We start from the raw sequence: 16,201 nt of genomic DNA, 5'->3' as shown, positions 1-16,201 counted from the left end.
CAAGCAGAGAAAAGAAGACTCGGGGCCTGGAGCTCAAAAAACTGTACTTCTCAGTTTAGCAGCATCCCTGGGAACTGGAGGGAGGGAACGGGGAGGATGCTACACCGTATTTCCTCACATCCTAGCAACCGTGGAGCTCCTAAGGGGAGGGCGCCATTACAGAAGGGGTCCCTAGGAGTCATCAATAATAACAGCTTGTATTTATTACATAACATGGCACAGAGCTCTTTCCTCACAGCACCTCTGCCAAGGGGAGTGGAAGTATTCCTTTAAATAACTCTTTTACAGAGGAAGAAAGGTCTTCCCCAAGGTCATCAGCTGGGAACTGGCATTAGTAGGCTTAGGACCCATCTTCTGGCCCCAGTACAGAGTTCTTTCCCTATGGAAAAGAAGTGATGTTAGAGGGGTGAGGGCCAGGAGCACGGAGAAGATTAGACCGTCTGTCTAATGGAAGGGAATCTGCCATGTGCAGGGGAAGGTGCTCCCCACCAGAGTTCCGGGTCATCTGTACCATATATTGTGTGACCTTAAAAAAAATCATTTCCTTTTTTTTGGTCTCAGTTTTCTTCTCTGTAAAATGAGGTCGTTGCAAAGAAGCAAATTTAGGTTTGGAATCAGGAGGAACTCCTTCCTAACCATTGTTCATTGGTTCAGTCGGGTCTGACTTGAGGACAAGGGTGGCGTCCTCCACTGGCAGGGCCTCCCTGAGAAGATGAGAGCCCTTTCTAGATGGAACCGAGCAGTTAAAGGACCCTGGTCCCCCAGCGAGGACCTGTCAGAAGGTCACCGATGCTGCCTTACATTGACAGGAGGCCCTTGGTTTGGAGCTACAGAGGAGGCCTCAAGGTCCCCGAGATGGGGTTTCTCGATCCTGTCTCTGGGCCCCTGAAGAGTGGTTTCCCCTCATCCCCAGGGAGAAAAAGGCAGAGGACCCAGTGAATCAGTAAAGACTGAAGCAGGGGGTCAAGGCTTTGTCACTACTGGTTTCAGGAGCATCAACTTAAGAGATGGAGAAGTAGGAGAGATTAGAGTCCAATCCCTTCACTTTGCAAGAAAGAAAACTGGGATCCAGCAAGGTTGCGCCCCCCCAGGTCAATCGGAGCTCTCCCCAGCTGCACCCACACGCCTATCATGCTTTAAGGCTTACAGATACCTGACCCACACTTGGGCCACCTTAGGAAGCCTCTAGACCAAGTATTAGCATCCCTTTTTTTTTTTTTAATTATCAAAACATACGCTTGGACAGTTCTTCAACATTAGCCCTTGCAAAACCTTGTGTTCCAATTTTATCCCCCTTCCCCCATCCCCAGATGGCAAGCAGTCCAATATATGGTAAACACGGTAGAAATATGTTTAATCCAATACATATCTCTACAATTATCGTAATTAGCATCCCCATTTTACAGAAAGAAAAAAAAACAAACTGAGGCTCAGAGCGGGCCTGCGAGACCCGTCACTAGCATCAGAAACCAGGCTTCCCGACAATTTCCGGCCTGCTTCCTCCATACAAGCTGCCCCCACGTCCAGGCTCATTTGCATTTGCTCGGCTATTAGGAAAGTTACGGGGAGCTCAAGTCTGCGGCAGGAGCTGAACTGCCCCTGGGGGGGCGGCCTATTAAACACGGAACGTGGGAGGAGGGGCTGGGGGAGGGGGGAGGAGGAGAGCCTTATCTGCCGGGGGAGGGGGGGAAAGCCTCAGGCTCCTCCGCCCGGTCCCTGCTCCGGCCTCGGGGGAGTCTCGGCCCAGCCCCGCGGGAACACTGCCGGGAGGGGGCCCGAGCCCCGGGCTTCCGGCCTGACATCCTCGAAATCGGGGGCTCCGGACCCTACTTTTGTCTTGGACAAAGGCGTTTGGGATGTTTTAAAATGCATAAATAATTGCCACAGAAACGGGTTCTAAATAATGATCAATATGTATATTTGCACATATATATTCGTGTGTAAAACAAGTTCCCAGGGCCCAGGGCAGGGAACCCTTTTCCTTAGGACCAAAACGCTGCTTTCTAGAATTTCGGTCCCGGTGGCTTCAGAACCCGAGGCCCTCCGGAGTCCGAAAAAGAAAAAGTACCTCCAGGGGCACGGACACACAGGGGAATAGGGTTTTAGCTTAAGGAGGAAATTTGGCCGCGAGTACTCCAGCTCCTCCGGGAGGGTCTCCCCTCCTCCTCCGGCTCCTGGAAAGGGGGTTTCCCCTCCTCTTCCACGGGGGTCTCCCCTCCTCCAGCTCCTCCGGGAGGGTTTCCCCTCCTCTTCCACGGGGGTCTCCCCTCCTCTTCCGGCTCCTGGGGGGGTTCCCCTTCTCCAGCTCCTCCGGGAAGCTCTCCCCTCCTCCTCCAGCACCTGGGGGGGTCTCCCCTCCTCCACCCCCCCCAGCCCCTTCTCTCTCCCCAAGGAAATGCAAATGCCCACGTAGAAGGGAAGGCCGGAGCCCGGGCGGGAGGTGGAGGCGGCCCTGCTGCGGTGAGGCCATGGAGAGTCTGATAGACTACTTGGCAGCTTGGCAGGCAGGTGCGGACTGGAACTCAAGGCTTCCGACTCCAAGTCCCGTGTTTTTCTTCAGCCCCGTGACTAGTTCTGCAAGGGCCAGTCTGACGCTAGAATATCTCCGTGGAGCTTCCATTTCCTCATAAGGTTGGGGAGCCTGGCTCGTCCAAGACACCTTCCCCGAGGGCCCGGCTGCCTGGTGCTCTTGGGTTCTGCCCCCTTCTCCTCTGGCTCAGAGCTGGGGAGGGGAGCCCTGGGAGCACTTCTCCCTGCTCCCTCGCCCCCCAGGGAAAAGGAACTTGCCGACCATTATTGGTCCTCCTCACAGAGGAGGAAAAGGCGTCCCAGAGGCGCTAAGTGATGGAGATAGAATTCAAGACCCTGTCTTCAGACTCCAAATTCATCCCTCCTTCCATTACCCCTCAGACAGACAGTCCAGTCGGATCCGGCATTCAGTCTCACCCCTTCACCCTTCTGCCACAACTTAAAGCCTGTAAATGCATTCCCAACAACCTCCTTGGGAGGTGTGTTTCCCTTTTATAGATCAGAAAATCAGAGTTAGGAATCAAAGTGAAAGGACTTGCTCAAGGTCACGCTAGGAAGAGTGGCAGCTGGGACTCAGTCTCAGACCTTGTGCCCAGCTGTATTCTTTCCATTTCAGCAGATTACATGCTAGTTCTTCCCCTGGCAGGAGTGCCAGGCTAAGCCCTACTTCCAGGAGCACCTCAACCCTGCCCCTCCTCTGGAGCGTTCTCCTGGGGGCCAGGGATCAGCCCAGCTGCCACCTGGTCCTGGTGCCACAAGTGCTCTCCCAGGCCATTGAGGATATGTGCCACATCCGCCAGTCCGGCCCGCCCATCCAGGGTGCGCCCATCAGCCAGTCGGCGCCCAGGTACACTCTTCACACGCAGCAGGGGCAGCTCCCAGGCCTGGCGGAAGGCTGTGAGGTCCCGCTCAGGAACATCCGTGTGCATGTATTGGTCAAATCTGGTGAAGGAGGTCAAGGAAATGACAGTGCTTCCTGTTGGTCCCGAACCCTTTGGATGACCTGAGACTCTGCCCTCAAGCCTTCTCTTCCCCCAGATTCAATTTCCTTTACCTCTCTCTGAGAGGAACCCAGGGCTGAAGGCCAGTACTCACCCTGCCCCCATCCCCAAGGATGTCCAGTTCCCGGACCCAAGAGCCCCATACCTCATTCCACAAGTCCCCAGTGCAACCTCATTCATGGTCATCCACCTTTAACCTGGAAAAGACAAAGCACCCAGATCCTGGTCGACATCCCCTCAGATGTCTCAGAAAGAGGAGGAGCCTCAATCTTCACTGTGCTCCACCATTACCTGAGCAGGATTTAAATTAGGTCTTCCTGGCTCTGAGACCAGCTCTATCCCCTGAGCCAACTTTGCCTGTCACTCTCTTACAGGCTGTTCAAAGCTGCAAGGAGTCTTGCCTCCTGACTGCAGTGCAGAGCAGGGAAACCTATTCACGGACAGAACCCAGCCAGCTGGGCAGCGGGGCAGCCCCAGACACAAGCACTCTTTTCTGGAGTCCCAGGACTGTAAAAATGAGAAGACACCATAAGGATACTTAGAACCGATCACCATCTTGACAGTGTTAGGAGCGTCTCCAGCAACCCGGGAAAGTTGAGCCGGGAGATCCTCAAAGGAGGAACGGTCAGTGAAGGAGAAGAGGAAGAGGAAGGCATCTGTTTTCTCCTTGCAGGCCTGGATCAGAGGAACATGAGTTTAGAAGTAGGAAAACCCTTAGAGGCTACTGAGTACCATCTTTCCATTTCACAGATGGGAAAACTGAGGACCAAAGTGGGTAAGTGATCAGCCCTGAGGTCACAAAGCTAGTAAGTGGCAGAACTGGGATGTGAGCAGGTCTTTCTGAGCCCAAGTTCAACATCTATCCCTGAGACCCCGAGGTCTTGCAAAAGAGCTTTCAGACTCTCTCTCTACAAGAGCCCCAGGATACACCCCATCAGTCACCATCCTGACGAGGGCTTCTCCGGCTCACTGAGCAGGCAGGATGCCTTGTCCAGTCCCTTGTCCTTTCCCCCCGAGGCAGGACAATGACCATTGGCAGTCAGGAGTGAGCACCAAGTGTTTCCGTCTCCCACCCTGCCAGGATCTCTCTGGGGGCCGGCCTGGCCCCACCCTGCGAGTGCTGTCCATGCCTTCTCTAGCACGGACGGGGGCCAAAAAACCACGTGCCAGGAGAGACGGCAAGTTCAGATACAGCGCAGCAGTCTTGGCCCTCGAGAACATAACTGGGGGTGGCAGAAAACAAACCACAAGCCCTTGTGTCACCCTCTTGCACCTTCACTCACGGGCAGAATGTGATCAAATTTCTTGAGTGCTGCCTCTCCGCAGTCCCAGAACTCGAAGCGGAAAATGATCACTCGGTCGCTGGCCTGCAGTTTGGCCGGCCAATACACTATTGTTGTCTGGATGCCTAGGGAGAGAGGACGCTCATCATCTCCATTCCTCTGTCCTTCCTGGCCCCGGCTCTCCAGACAGGTTGGGGAGAAGAGACTGGGGAGGCTCCAGAACAAGAGACAAGGGAGCCCCAAGTCTCAGAGGGAGGGACATGAGTCATGAGGAATAAATGCAAAGCAGACTGAGTAACAGCTACCAAGTAAAACATCAATGAAACATGGAAGAGAGGAGTCTATATATATATATGTGTGTGTGTATGAGTCCAAGGAAATAGACCAAGGGACCCCAATGTAATCAGAGGAAATTTTCTAGCAGAGATGAGTTTTTTTTTCACCAGTCCAGTTGTTTATTTGTAATGAATGAATTTCCTTTAAAAGAAAATGTAAACGTGATGATCATAATTAATGTGAATTGTTACTTAGTCATTTTATCTGACCAGCTATAATATCACAAAACTGAATTGAGGACAACTCAACAGTTCTTTTATTTACCTCTTGATAAGAGGTGACTTTTTAAAAAACAGCAGATGCAGCTAGCTCCTTGACTCTAGATCCAAGGCCTCCCGCCCACTAGCACTTACCCACTGTTTCATGGTGTATCACAGGAACCTCCAGGCCCGCCAACTTGGCCACAAGGGCCGTCTTCCCGACCCCACTCTTCCCAGAAACAAAGATCTTGTAGCCTGCAGTGTCTGCAGCCACTTGGGGAGGGAGAACTGGCCTCTCAAGCAGCCCTAGAGTAATAAGGAATCCTTGCTTCAGATCATCATCTCCCAAAGTAAACCCTTTTCCCATTTAGTGACCCTCTGGTCTGACCTCGCCATTTTTCAGGCTCAGAGAGGGAAAGTAATTCAGAGAGGGCAACTTTGCAGGAAACAGGCCCCAGGCCCTCTAACATCCATTCCAGGGCTCTCTCAACTACTTATGTCAAAATGTATGAATGATTATATTTTAATATATATATTTTAATTATACTAGACAAAGAGCCTTGTACCAGAGGAGTAAAAGTAATCCTTGTAAACATGAGCATGTTTGGCCTAGAAGCCTCTTTCAAAACCAAGATTCAAGAAAAATCTCAGAGGAGACATCATCTTTGACAGATCATTTTTCTTCTCTGAAACTTAAGTTTTCTCATCTGTAAAATATGGAAGTTAGACTAGATGATCCCTAAGGGCCCTCTGAACTCTGACCCTCCCAACTCTGGCATCCTCTGTCCCAAGGGCCCTTTTGCATCCCATGTTCTAAGGCCCTTCCAGCTCCAACACTCTATGTTCTACGGGCCTACCATTCCTTGTTCTTAGGGCCTTCCCAGCCCTGACATTCCTGTTCTAAGGACTCTCCCAGCTCTGACACTCGTGCTCTTTCTAAGGGCCCTCCCAGCCTTGACATTTTATACCCTAGGTTCCATTCTAACTCTGACATTCTATATTCTGAATTCTTCCAGCTCGACATTCTATACTCCAAGATCCTTCACAACTTAAAACATTCTGCAGACTAATGATACTCTCGGCCCAGAATTAGGGTTACATTGTTATGTTCCAAGGTTCCTTCTGGCTACAAAATCCTAAAGCATCTTTCATTTCTCACATCTAATGAGTGTCCTATTGCTCAGGTCATCCCCTAAGGCTTTATTTATAACTGGCAGGGATGACAAATGGGAGGAAAAGATGAGAGATAACACGAGCTAAAATATCAGGTCACTTTCTTCCAGGGAGCCAACAGCCCAGAGAGGGGTCACTGAAAGTCAGAGCTACAATGGACCTTTGAGCTCCAAGCACATCGCTTTTCTGAGGAAGAACCAAAAGCCCACTGGCCTTCTTGCCCAAGTTTCCACACTTAGGGGAGGGCTGGGATTTGATTCCCAACGAAAGCTCCTGGGAGCCTCTCTGGGCTTGCTGGCTGAAGACCAGAGGCTGAGTCACTCACTACTCACCAAACACCCTTCGCCGGTTCTTCCGAAGGATAGACGACAAGTACTCTTTGCCCTCTGTGCTCTCATGCCAGTCAGGGACAATCACAGAGCCCGGGGCTGGGAGCCGAGCCATGGCCCTCCCCAAACCGTCCACTCCCAGGAGTTAGAGGCTGAAGTAACAGACCTGGAATATTGGTGGGAAGACCTATGGAAAGACAGTTCTCTAAGTTTGCATAAGGGACAAAGCTACCTGATCAGGCTCTCTTACTGCCCTAAAGGGGCAATTACACACCCCTCATTCTCTCATAGCCCCAGGAAAGAATCTGGGGGGGGATTCATGACATCCTTATGTTTTATTGCTCCCTTGAGTATGTCTACTTGCCCACCCTCTTCATCCAATGCCCCAAAAGGGCAGCTCCATGTCACCACCATCCGTCCTTCTCTTTCTTGTCCAAGGGACATTTACAAAACCCCTTCCTCATCTGGGGGGTTGGAAGTAAGACTCTGCTCTCCTTGCTCCCAAGGGGACAACTATAGGACCCCCCTCCTCAGCCCCAGTGGGACATTGATAAGATCCCTCCTTTCCTACCCCAGGGAGACATTGACAAGACTCCCTCCCTTCCTACCCCAGAAAGACATTGACAAGACCCTTCCCATCCTACCTCAGGGTGACATTGACAAGACTTCCTCCCATCCTACCTCAGAGACATTGACAAAACTCTTCCCATCCTACCCCAGGGGGACATTGACAAGACTTCCTCCCATCCTACCTCAGGGGGACATTGACAAGACTTCCTCCCATCCTACCTCAGAGACATTGACAAAACCCTTCCCATCCTACCCCAGGGGGACACTGACAAGACTCCCTCTCTTCCTACCCCAGAAGGACATTGACAAGACCTTTCCCATCCTACCTCAGAGACATTGACAAAACTCTTCCCATCCTACCCCAGGGGGACATTGACAAGACTTCCTCCCATCCTACCTCAGGGGGACATTGACAAGACTTCCTCCCATCCTACCTCAGAGACATTGACAAAACCCTTCCCATCCTACCCCAGGGGGACACTGACAAGACTCCCTCTCTTCCTACCCCAGAAGGACATTGACAAGACCTTTCCCATCCTACCTCAGAGGGACATTGACAAAACCCTTCCCATCCTACCCCAGGGAGACATTGACAAGACTCCCTCTCTTCCTACCCCGGAGGACGTTGACAGACTCCCTTCCTCCTCTGCCTCACGAGGACATTAACAAGACCCCTCTCTCTTCTAACTATCGCCTCTCTCTCTGGGGCCCAAAAAGGGTAATCATCCTTGCCCCTTCCTCCACTTGCTCTTCTCTGGCCCCCTCAAGAGTACTGCTCACCGCCTACCAACAGCTAGACAGCCCCAGCTTCCACGCGGATAAGTACGACCTCACTGCGCACGCATGGCCCCGCCCCAGGACCCGCCTCCCAAAGGAAGTCTAACTACTCGAGAACTCGCGCTACCCGAAGCTTTACTGTTGCCATGGAGCCCAAAGAACCCGGGAGGAGGGTTTCCTCACCTCCTCTCACTTCTCAGAGCTAGAGGCGTTCTTTCCATGGCAACAAATGCACTGATGCGCTTGCGTATAAATGCTCTTCTTCCCAGACCACGGGATTAGATCTTGGGGCGGGGTGGCGGATGCGTAATGAAGTCAGACGCAGACCGGGCGGAAATGGAGCCCCAGGTGATCTGGGTGGCCGACCTCGAGCTCCTGGGGGTCTTAAAGAGGCAAGAGCTGACTCTAAATTATTGTGAATGAGAACGTTACGCTTTAGCAACTGCGACTGCGCAATTCCAACCAATGAATACACACCGGGAATCTCTTGGGCTAGAAATTCTTTTTTTTTTTTTTTTTTTTTAAATTATTATTATTATAGCTTTTTATTTACAAGATATATGCATGAGTAATTTTTCAGCATTGACCCTTTCAAAACCTTCTGTTCTGACTTTTCCCCTCCTTTCTCCCACCCAGGGGGACATTGGCAAGATCTCCTCCCATCCTACCCCAGGGGAACATTGACAAGATGGCTAGACCCATACATGTTAAATTTGTTAAAGTATATGTTAAATACAATATATCTTTACATATCCATAGTTATTTTGCTGCACAAGAAAAATTGGAGTAAGACATAAAAGTAAAAATAACCTGTGAAGGAAACCCAAAATGCAGGTGGACAAAAATAGAGAGATTGGGAATTCTATGTAGTGGTTCATAGTCATCTCCCAGAGTTCTTTCTCTGGGTGTAGCTGGTTCAGTTCATTACTGCTCTATTGGAACTGATTTGGTTCATCTCATTGTTGAAGAGGGCCACGTCCATCAGAATTGATCATCATATAGTATTGTTGTTGATACAATGATCTCCTGATCCCGCTCATTTCACTCAGCATCAATTGATGTAAGTCTCTCCAGGTCTCTCTGAAATCCTCCTGCTGTTCATTTCTTACAGAACAATAATATTCCATAACATTCATATACTACACTTTATTCAGCCATTCTCCAATTGATGGGCATTCACTCAGTTTCCAGTTTCTGGCCACTACAAAGAGGGCTGCCACAAACATTCTTGTATATACAGGTCCCTTTCCCTTCTTTAAGATCTTTTTGGGACACAATTGGCTACAAATTCTACCCCCCACCCCACACCACTTCCACTTAGGGAAAATTCCCCTCCTTCAGGAAGACTTCCCAGATTCTTCTTTACCTCCCAGCACTAAATGTACCCTAAGAGAGCGAAGAATCGTGAACTTGTGTTTGCACTTTGGGGATAATGTGTCGAGTTGTGTCCCCCTTTTGGTGACCCCATGGACCAAGGGCACACCAAGCACTCCATCTTCCACTACGTCCCCAAATCTGTCCAGGCTCACCATGTCGTGCATGACACCATCTATGCATCTCATGCTCCCCCGTCCCTTTCTTCCTTTGCCTTCGGTCTTTCCCAACATCAGGTTCTTTTCCAATGAATTCCGATTTTTCATTATGTGGCCAAAGTATTTCAGCTTCACTATTTGACTTTCCAGCCAACAACATGAGTTAATTTCTTTAAGTATTGATTGATTTGCTCCCCTTGCTGTCCAAGGGGCTCTCAAAAGTCTTCTCCTGCACCACAGTTCAAAACCGAGGACTCTGCAGCTCTCAGTTTTCCGAACATGGCTATGGGAAAAGCCATTGCTTTGACCTTTGTCAGCAAGATGGTGTCTATGCTTTTTAGTCTGCTCCAGATTTGCCAGACTTTCCTTCCAAGGAACAAGCATCTTTTCGTTTCATGGCTATAGTCTCCATCTACATCTCTGAGTCCAAGAACATAAATCCTAATTCTGCTTTCGTGTCTTTTATTTGCCAGGAAATGAAGCTACCAGATGACAAGGTCTTTTTGTTGTTAAACTCCAAGCCAGCTTTTACACTTTCTACTTTCACCTTCATCAAGAAACCTCTTAATTCTTCCATTTCTGTCATCAGAGATTGCTTGTGTTTCTTTCTAATTCCAGCTTTTGATTCATCCAGCCTGGCATTTCATAAGAAATACTCTGCATATAAGTGAAAAAAATAAGATGATTTATCATACTTCTTTTCCAATTTGATACAGTTATTTTGTGTTCATTTCTTGGTCACATGCAGGTTCCTCAGGAAACAAGTAAAATAATCTGGTATTCCCATCTCTTTGATGATTTGCCACTTTTTGTTGTGATCCTCACAGTCAAAGGCTTTAGAGTAGTCGATGAAGCAGCAGCAGGTGTTCCTCTGCTTCTTTGAAAACTAGCCTCTCCTTAGCTATTTGTAAAACCTCATCAGACAGCCATTTTGTTTTTTTACTTTTCTTTGGGATGTTTCTTGTTGTTGCCTCTCGTAAAATATTTTGAATCACAATTTCAGATACTATCTATCAGATCTTGAAGCTTTAAATCTATTTGTTGCTTCTGCTTCATGTTGTAAGAGATGCTATTTAGGTCATATCTGTACAGTTTGATAGTTTTTCCTACTTTTGTCAGTATAAGTCTGAATTTTGAAAGAAGTTTGTGATCTGAGCCACTTTTGAGCTCCAGGTTTTGTTTTCTAAGTTACTATAAAGAGCTTCTACATCTTTGATTGCAAAATATATAATTTGATTTTGATGACGACCACATGTTGATGTCCAGGTGTAGAGTCACTAAACTTATGCTTATAACCAGTAGTTAGAGGTAAGTGAGAATAAAGATAGAATTTGGTTTTCGGGTTTTTTTAACTTTTTTTAAACTAATATAGTTCTTAGACCCCTTGAAATCTATTCCTAGACCCTTTATGGAATCTGTGAGCCCAACATTAATAACCTTTCTCCAGGATTTTAGATCTCTTTGTTCATTTTTGAGTTCTCTAAGACAGTTCCCTTCCAGAGAGCTAACTAAAGGAAGCATTAGATTAGATTATCAGAATCCAAGGGCTAACCAAGACCTCTAAGCTCCTTATGTCCAATCTTTCCAGCAGGAAGATTCTATCACACCCCTTGCAAGTGGTCATCCAGCCTCTATTGAAAATCTCCAGTGATGGAAAATTCATCTCCTCTTTAGGCAATCCCACTCCATTTTCAGTTCACTCCCAGAATTCTAGCCCTTTCCCTAAGCATTGTTTACTTATAGTTCCTTGTCTGCACTTTCCTTATCTCCACTCCCCAAACAGTATCTTGGATTCATCTCAGCCCCTGGAGGACTTCTGGAGAACTGAATGGAGCTGGTCACCCCGTGGTCATGGACAACCTGATGCCATTGTGAGATAAGAAGCCCAAAGCCTTGTATTTCTTCATTAACCTCAGAGCTGTAAGTAGACGTTTTGTGGCTGGGAAAGGATGAAGTACTCAAGAGATGCAGTCATCATAAGAACAGACCTCAGTACAAAGTTGAAATCATCAAGGATGTCCTGAGATGGAAAAAGTTACTTGGGGCAATGCTGGCAGTACCCTGAAAATGTTGTTCCTCTGTTTAAAAGCTCCGTTTGACTCACCCTAGAACCTCTGCCCTTTCTAAGTTCCTCTCAACTCTGGGGAACTGCCCTTATTAGACTCCCCAGGCGCCAAGCACTCTTGCAAAAAATAAGGCGATTGGGTTGACTGGATTATCTACCTAGCTATGCTGTTTAATCTTTTTCACTCATCTCTTATGCAATCTCATATTTCCGTAGTTCTCAAGCCCCCAAAGCTACCCTCAGCCCCCTCTCTGCCATCATATGACCTGTTCTTGAACTTTCTCAAAGTTGTGCAACCTGAGCTCTCACCTCTCCATTTCTACAGCTTTTAATCCTCTTCATATCCTCACCCATTTTCTCCTTCCCTCCAATCTCAGGAGAAGAAGCAGACCTTCTCTAGGGCACAGCTACATCCTGTCCTTTTCCATGCATACCATCCCCTGGTTCGAAACTCTCCATCTCTATGACCTGCTTCATAAATCATTCCTTCTCACATGTATCTCCAGGGTCTTCTCTATTGAGAATACATACCTTTAAATTGTAAACATGTTCAGGTCTTCACTAGTTAAACAAACAATATATAAATAATAAATAAATGCTTTTTTTTACCCTAATATCCCATCAAACTACAAACCTGCTTCTCTGTTTACTGCCATAATCTGAGAAAACTCTATATTCACTGTTCCTTCTTTACTACCCATCTTGTAATCAAATTTATATGCCCACTACTCTACAGAAACGGCCATCTCCGAGGTCTCTCTACAGTAACAGCCATCTCCAAGGTCACTGTACAGAAACGGCCATCTCTGAGGTCTCTTATGACCTCATTGCCATATACAGGATTATTTTTTGTTTTAAGTCATCCTCCATATTGTGACATAGTGGACTGCCCCCTCTTCCTTCATGCCCTGCTTGAACCAGATGTCATATAGGCATCTCAACCTAAACATGTCCCAAACAGAAATCATTATTATCGTTTTCCCCAAAACCTTTCTTCTTCCCAACTTCCTATTATTGTCAAGGACACCACCAAACTCCCAGTTGTCCAGGATCATCCTTTCGGCATCATCCTATTCTCTTTACTCACTATCTAATTTGTTGTCAGATCTTGTCCTTTTTATCTTCACAATATCTCTCTAGTTCACACCTTCTTCATTTCTTACTCAGTCTCTTGTACAGCCTTCCAACTGGCTTTTTTGCTCACTTGCCAGGATGATTTTTCTAAAGCATTAAATTGATCTCATCCCTCCAACTCCCAATACGAGTGGCTTCCTAGTGCCCTTAAAATCAAATATAAAAGCCTCTGTTTGGCATTTAATGATCACCTTTCTAGTTTTCTTATATTCTAGTTCCTTCTATGAACTCTATGCTCCCCTTAAACTAGCCTATACTTACACTATCTCCTATATTAATATCCTGTAGCCCAGAAATGGTCTGCTCCCCTCATCTCTGCCTCTTGGAATCCCTGCATTTAAGAGAGCTCAAATGCCAACTTCTAAATGAAACCTTTCCTAATTTCCTTATTACTTTTTTTTTTCTGAAGTAATTGGGGCTAAGTGACTTGCCCAGGGTCACACAGCCAGGCAGTGTTAAGTGTCTGAGATCAGTTTTGAACTCAGGCTCCTGACTTCAGGGCTGGTGCTCTATCCAGTGCGCCACCTAGCTGCCCCATTTCCTTATTACTGTTGAAAGTACCACCATCCTTCCAGAGATCCAGTTTCCCAACTTGGGAGTCATCCTGAATTCTTCACTATCGTTCCCCTCCCACATCCATGCTGTTGCCAGAGCCTGCCAATTTCACCCTTACAGCATCTCTCAAATACTCTCCCTTCCCTCCTCTGGCTCTTTAGTGATGGCCTTCGTCATCTCATGCCTTGATGCAATAGCCTGCTGGTGACCCTGCTTCACTTAAATCCAGTTTACATCTAAGTCAAGACATCGCCTTCCTGATGTCATTGGTCCTCTTCCAGAACAAAGCACTATCAACAAATAACAAGAGCCTGCTGGTGACCGAATTCTCTCACTTCTCCAATCCTTCCTCCATTCAGCCACCAAAATGTTTTTCCTAAAGCTCAGGTCCTCAGTCATGTCACCCTCCATCTCTGCAAACTCCCCATAACCTCCAGGAGCAAATACAAACTGCTGTTTAGCATTCAAGCTCTCTATAATGTAATCCCCTCTTATCTTTCCAATCTTTCACTTCCCTCCCCTCCATGTCCCCTCTGATCCAGGACACTGACCTCCTGGATCATCCTGGAACAAGATTTTCCAGCTCCAAACTCGCTGCTTTTTTTTCTCTGACGACTGTCCACCTTGCAGAGAGCTCTCTCTCCTGATAGCTGGCTTCCTTCAAGTTTCAGCTAAAATCTCACCTTCTTCAGGGAGCCTTTCTTAATATGCCTTCGTTCTAACACTTGATTTGAGCTGATTACTTCCTGCCTGCCCTGTACAATGCTTGTATGTAGCTTTGTGTATGATTGTTTGCATGTTGTCTTCCCATTAGATGATAAGATCTTTGAGGGCAGGGACTGTTCTCCCCTCCTCCTTTTTTTTTTTTTTTTTCATTCTTTGCTAAATGCTAGGGATAGCTTTAAAAAATAATAATAGCTTGTTATTTTTCCAAATACATGCAGAGATAATTTTCAACAGTCACCCTTGCAAAACCTTGTACTCCAAATTTTTCTCCTTCCCTCCATACCTCTCCTCTGCTCTAGACAGTCTCAGGTAATCTAATATAGGTTAAATGTATGCAATTCTTCTAAACATATTTCCCATGTATCATGCTGTACAAGAAAAATCAGCTTGAAGGGGGAAAAAAATGAGAAAGAAAAAAACAAGCAAGCAAATAACAACAAAAATGGTGAAAATACTATGCTGTAATCCACACAGAAGTAGTTTTTTAAAATTTTTTTGTCATTGTTCAGTCATTCTGTTATGTCTGTTTCTTTGTGACCCCATTTGGGGGTTTATATAGGTAAAGATAATGGAGTAGTTTACCATTTTCTTCTCCAGCTCATTTTACAAATGTGGAAACCGAGGCAAACAAGGTAAAGTGACTTGCCCAGGGTTACACAGCTAGTAAGTATCTGAGGTCTGATTTGAACTCAGGAAGATGAATACTAAATTAGTATCACCTTGGGGGGGAGTGAAACTGTCTTCCTTTTAAGATCTGTGATTCCTTTTGGAGTCTCAGGCCCTCCTGGGGAAGGCATATCTCCCCATATCGTTATTCAATTAGAAATCTTGGTCAAAAAGCACCCCTTTGATCTTTTGAGGATGCCAGACCCTTTGAATTCCAATTGGAGATCTGGACCGGATACTGATAAGCATCTAGGCCTGGGGACTTTGTCTTTCTTTTCAACCTGAAACTTGAAGCCTCAAGATTCCTTTTTAAAGATCAGTTTCTGGGCTCACTCCTTACAGAGGCCCAAGTAGTTTGCTAGGACCCAGCCTGCTGAAAAGCCATTCTCTTCTCAGTGCCAGCCTCCATTTCCCTAATAGGATTTTGCCACTAAAGAAGTCAGTCTCTTAGCAAAACTGGCTTCCTATCCAACTTCCATTTTTGCCAATTAGTATTTCAGGTTCGTGAATTCCTTCACAAAGAATCTGCGCCGACTAAAAGGGGATTTTGACAACTTTCTGATTGCCACTAACCTCATCCATCTAGCAGCTCCAACTTTTTAACAGTTGTTTCATAAATGCTTGTTGACTTGAGGTTACTGATCCCTGCCCCCCAGCTGCTTTCACTCTCCCTCCCCAGACTACCTAGGATTATTTTATATACATTCTGAATATGATATATATATATATATATATATATATATGTATATATATATATATATATATATATATATATTCGTGTCATGTCCCCATTAGAATGTAAGTTCTTTGAGGACAGAAATAGTCTTCCCTTTAGCCTATGAATCCCCAGAGTTTAGCCTAGGGCCCTGTTACAGGAGACTCCTTAAAGTCTTGACTATTGATTATTTGTTATCTTCCAAGGACTTCTCCTTTTTTTATACTATCCCTCTGACCTCGGTGACTTCAACCACTCTCATGGCTCCAGTTATCCCCTCTCTACAGAGTATTCCCACATCTGCTTCTCCCCAGACTTCAAGGCCCCCATTTCCAACCTGCTTGCTAGAAATCCTCTCAGCACCAACCCAATATGTTCACAAGGAAATAATTTCCTTCCTCATCCTGTCTTTTTCCTCTCCCATCTTCTTCACTTTGATTAATGACCCCACCCAGGTACACAACCTCAGAGTCACCTTTCCCTTCTCCCTCCGCCCCCAACCAAGCAGCTGCCAAGTTCTATTGTTTCCACCACCACAATGAAGTTTCCACCCCTCCACTCCTCCTGTCACCACCCTTGTTTTGGGTCCTCACCTCTTTTCACCTAGAGT

General features: G+C 46.8%; 1 protein-coding gene across 8 annotated transcripts; it reads right to left on the bottom strand.

Moving 5' to 3' along the window:
* Positions 1 to 1,897: 1,897 nt before the first annotated feature.
* CPLANE2 (ciliogenesis and planar polarity effector complex subunit 2) lies at positions 1,898 to 14,186 on the bottom strand. 8 transcript variants are annotated; one of them, XR_012488573.1, is made up of 7 exons: positions 8,202 to 8,285; positions 6,855 to 7,038; positions 5,503 to 5,655; positions 4,814 to 4,938; positions 4,069 to 4,205; positions 2,320 to 3,471; positions 1,898 to 2,227 (listed from the first exon to the last, which is right to left on the bottom strand). XR_012488573.1 is itself a non-coding variant. In XM_074306156.1 (7 exons), exons 3-7 carry the CDS (start codon positions 6,964 to 6,966, stop codon positions 3,210 to 3,212), a joined length of 789 nt encoding a protein of 262 aa, XP_074162257.1. In that variant the 5' UTR covers positions 6,967 to 7,038; positions 8,382 to 8,581; positions 14,036 to 14,184; the 3' UTR covers positions 1,898 to 3,209. The 8 variants fall into 8 exon arrangements, 5 of the variants coding, with proteins under 5 accessions (XP_074162257.1, XP_074162259.1, XP_074162255.1 ...); XR_012488572.1 differs by having other exon boundaries at positions 1,898 to 2,262; positions 2,341 to 3,471; XR_012488571.1 differs by having other exon boundaries at positions 1,898 to 2,272; positions 2,365 to 3,471.
* Between the last annotated feature and the right edge of the window lie 2,015 nt (positions 14,187 to 16,201).

Source organism: Sminthopsis crassicaudata, chromosome 3, assembly GCF_048593235.1.
Source record: "Sminthopsis crassicaudata isolate SCR6 chromosome 3, ASM4859323v1, whole genome shotgun sequence".
NCBI lineage: Eukaryota > Metazoa > Chordata > Mammalia > Dasyuromorphia > Dasyuridae > Sminthopsis > Sminthopsis crassicaudata.
Note: the sequence above shows the minus strand (reverse complement) of the source record. Positions and strands in the feature narration are given on the sequence as shown.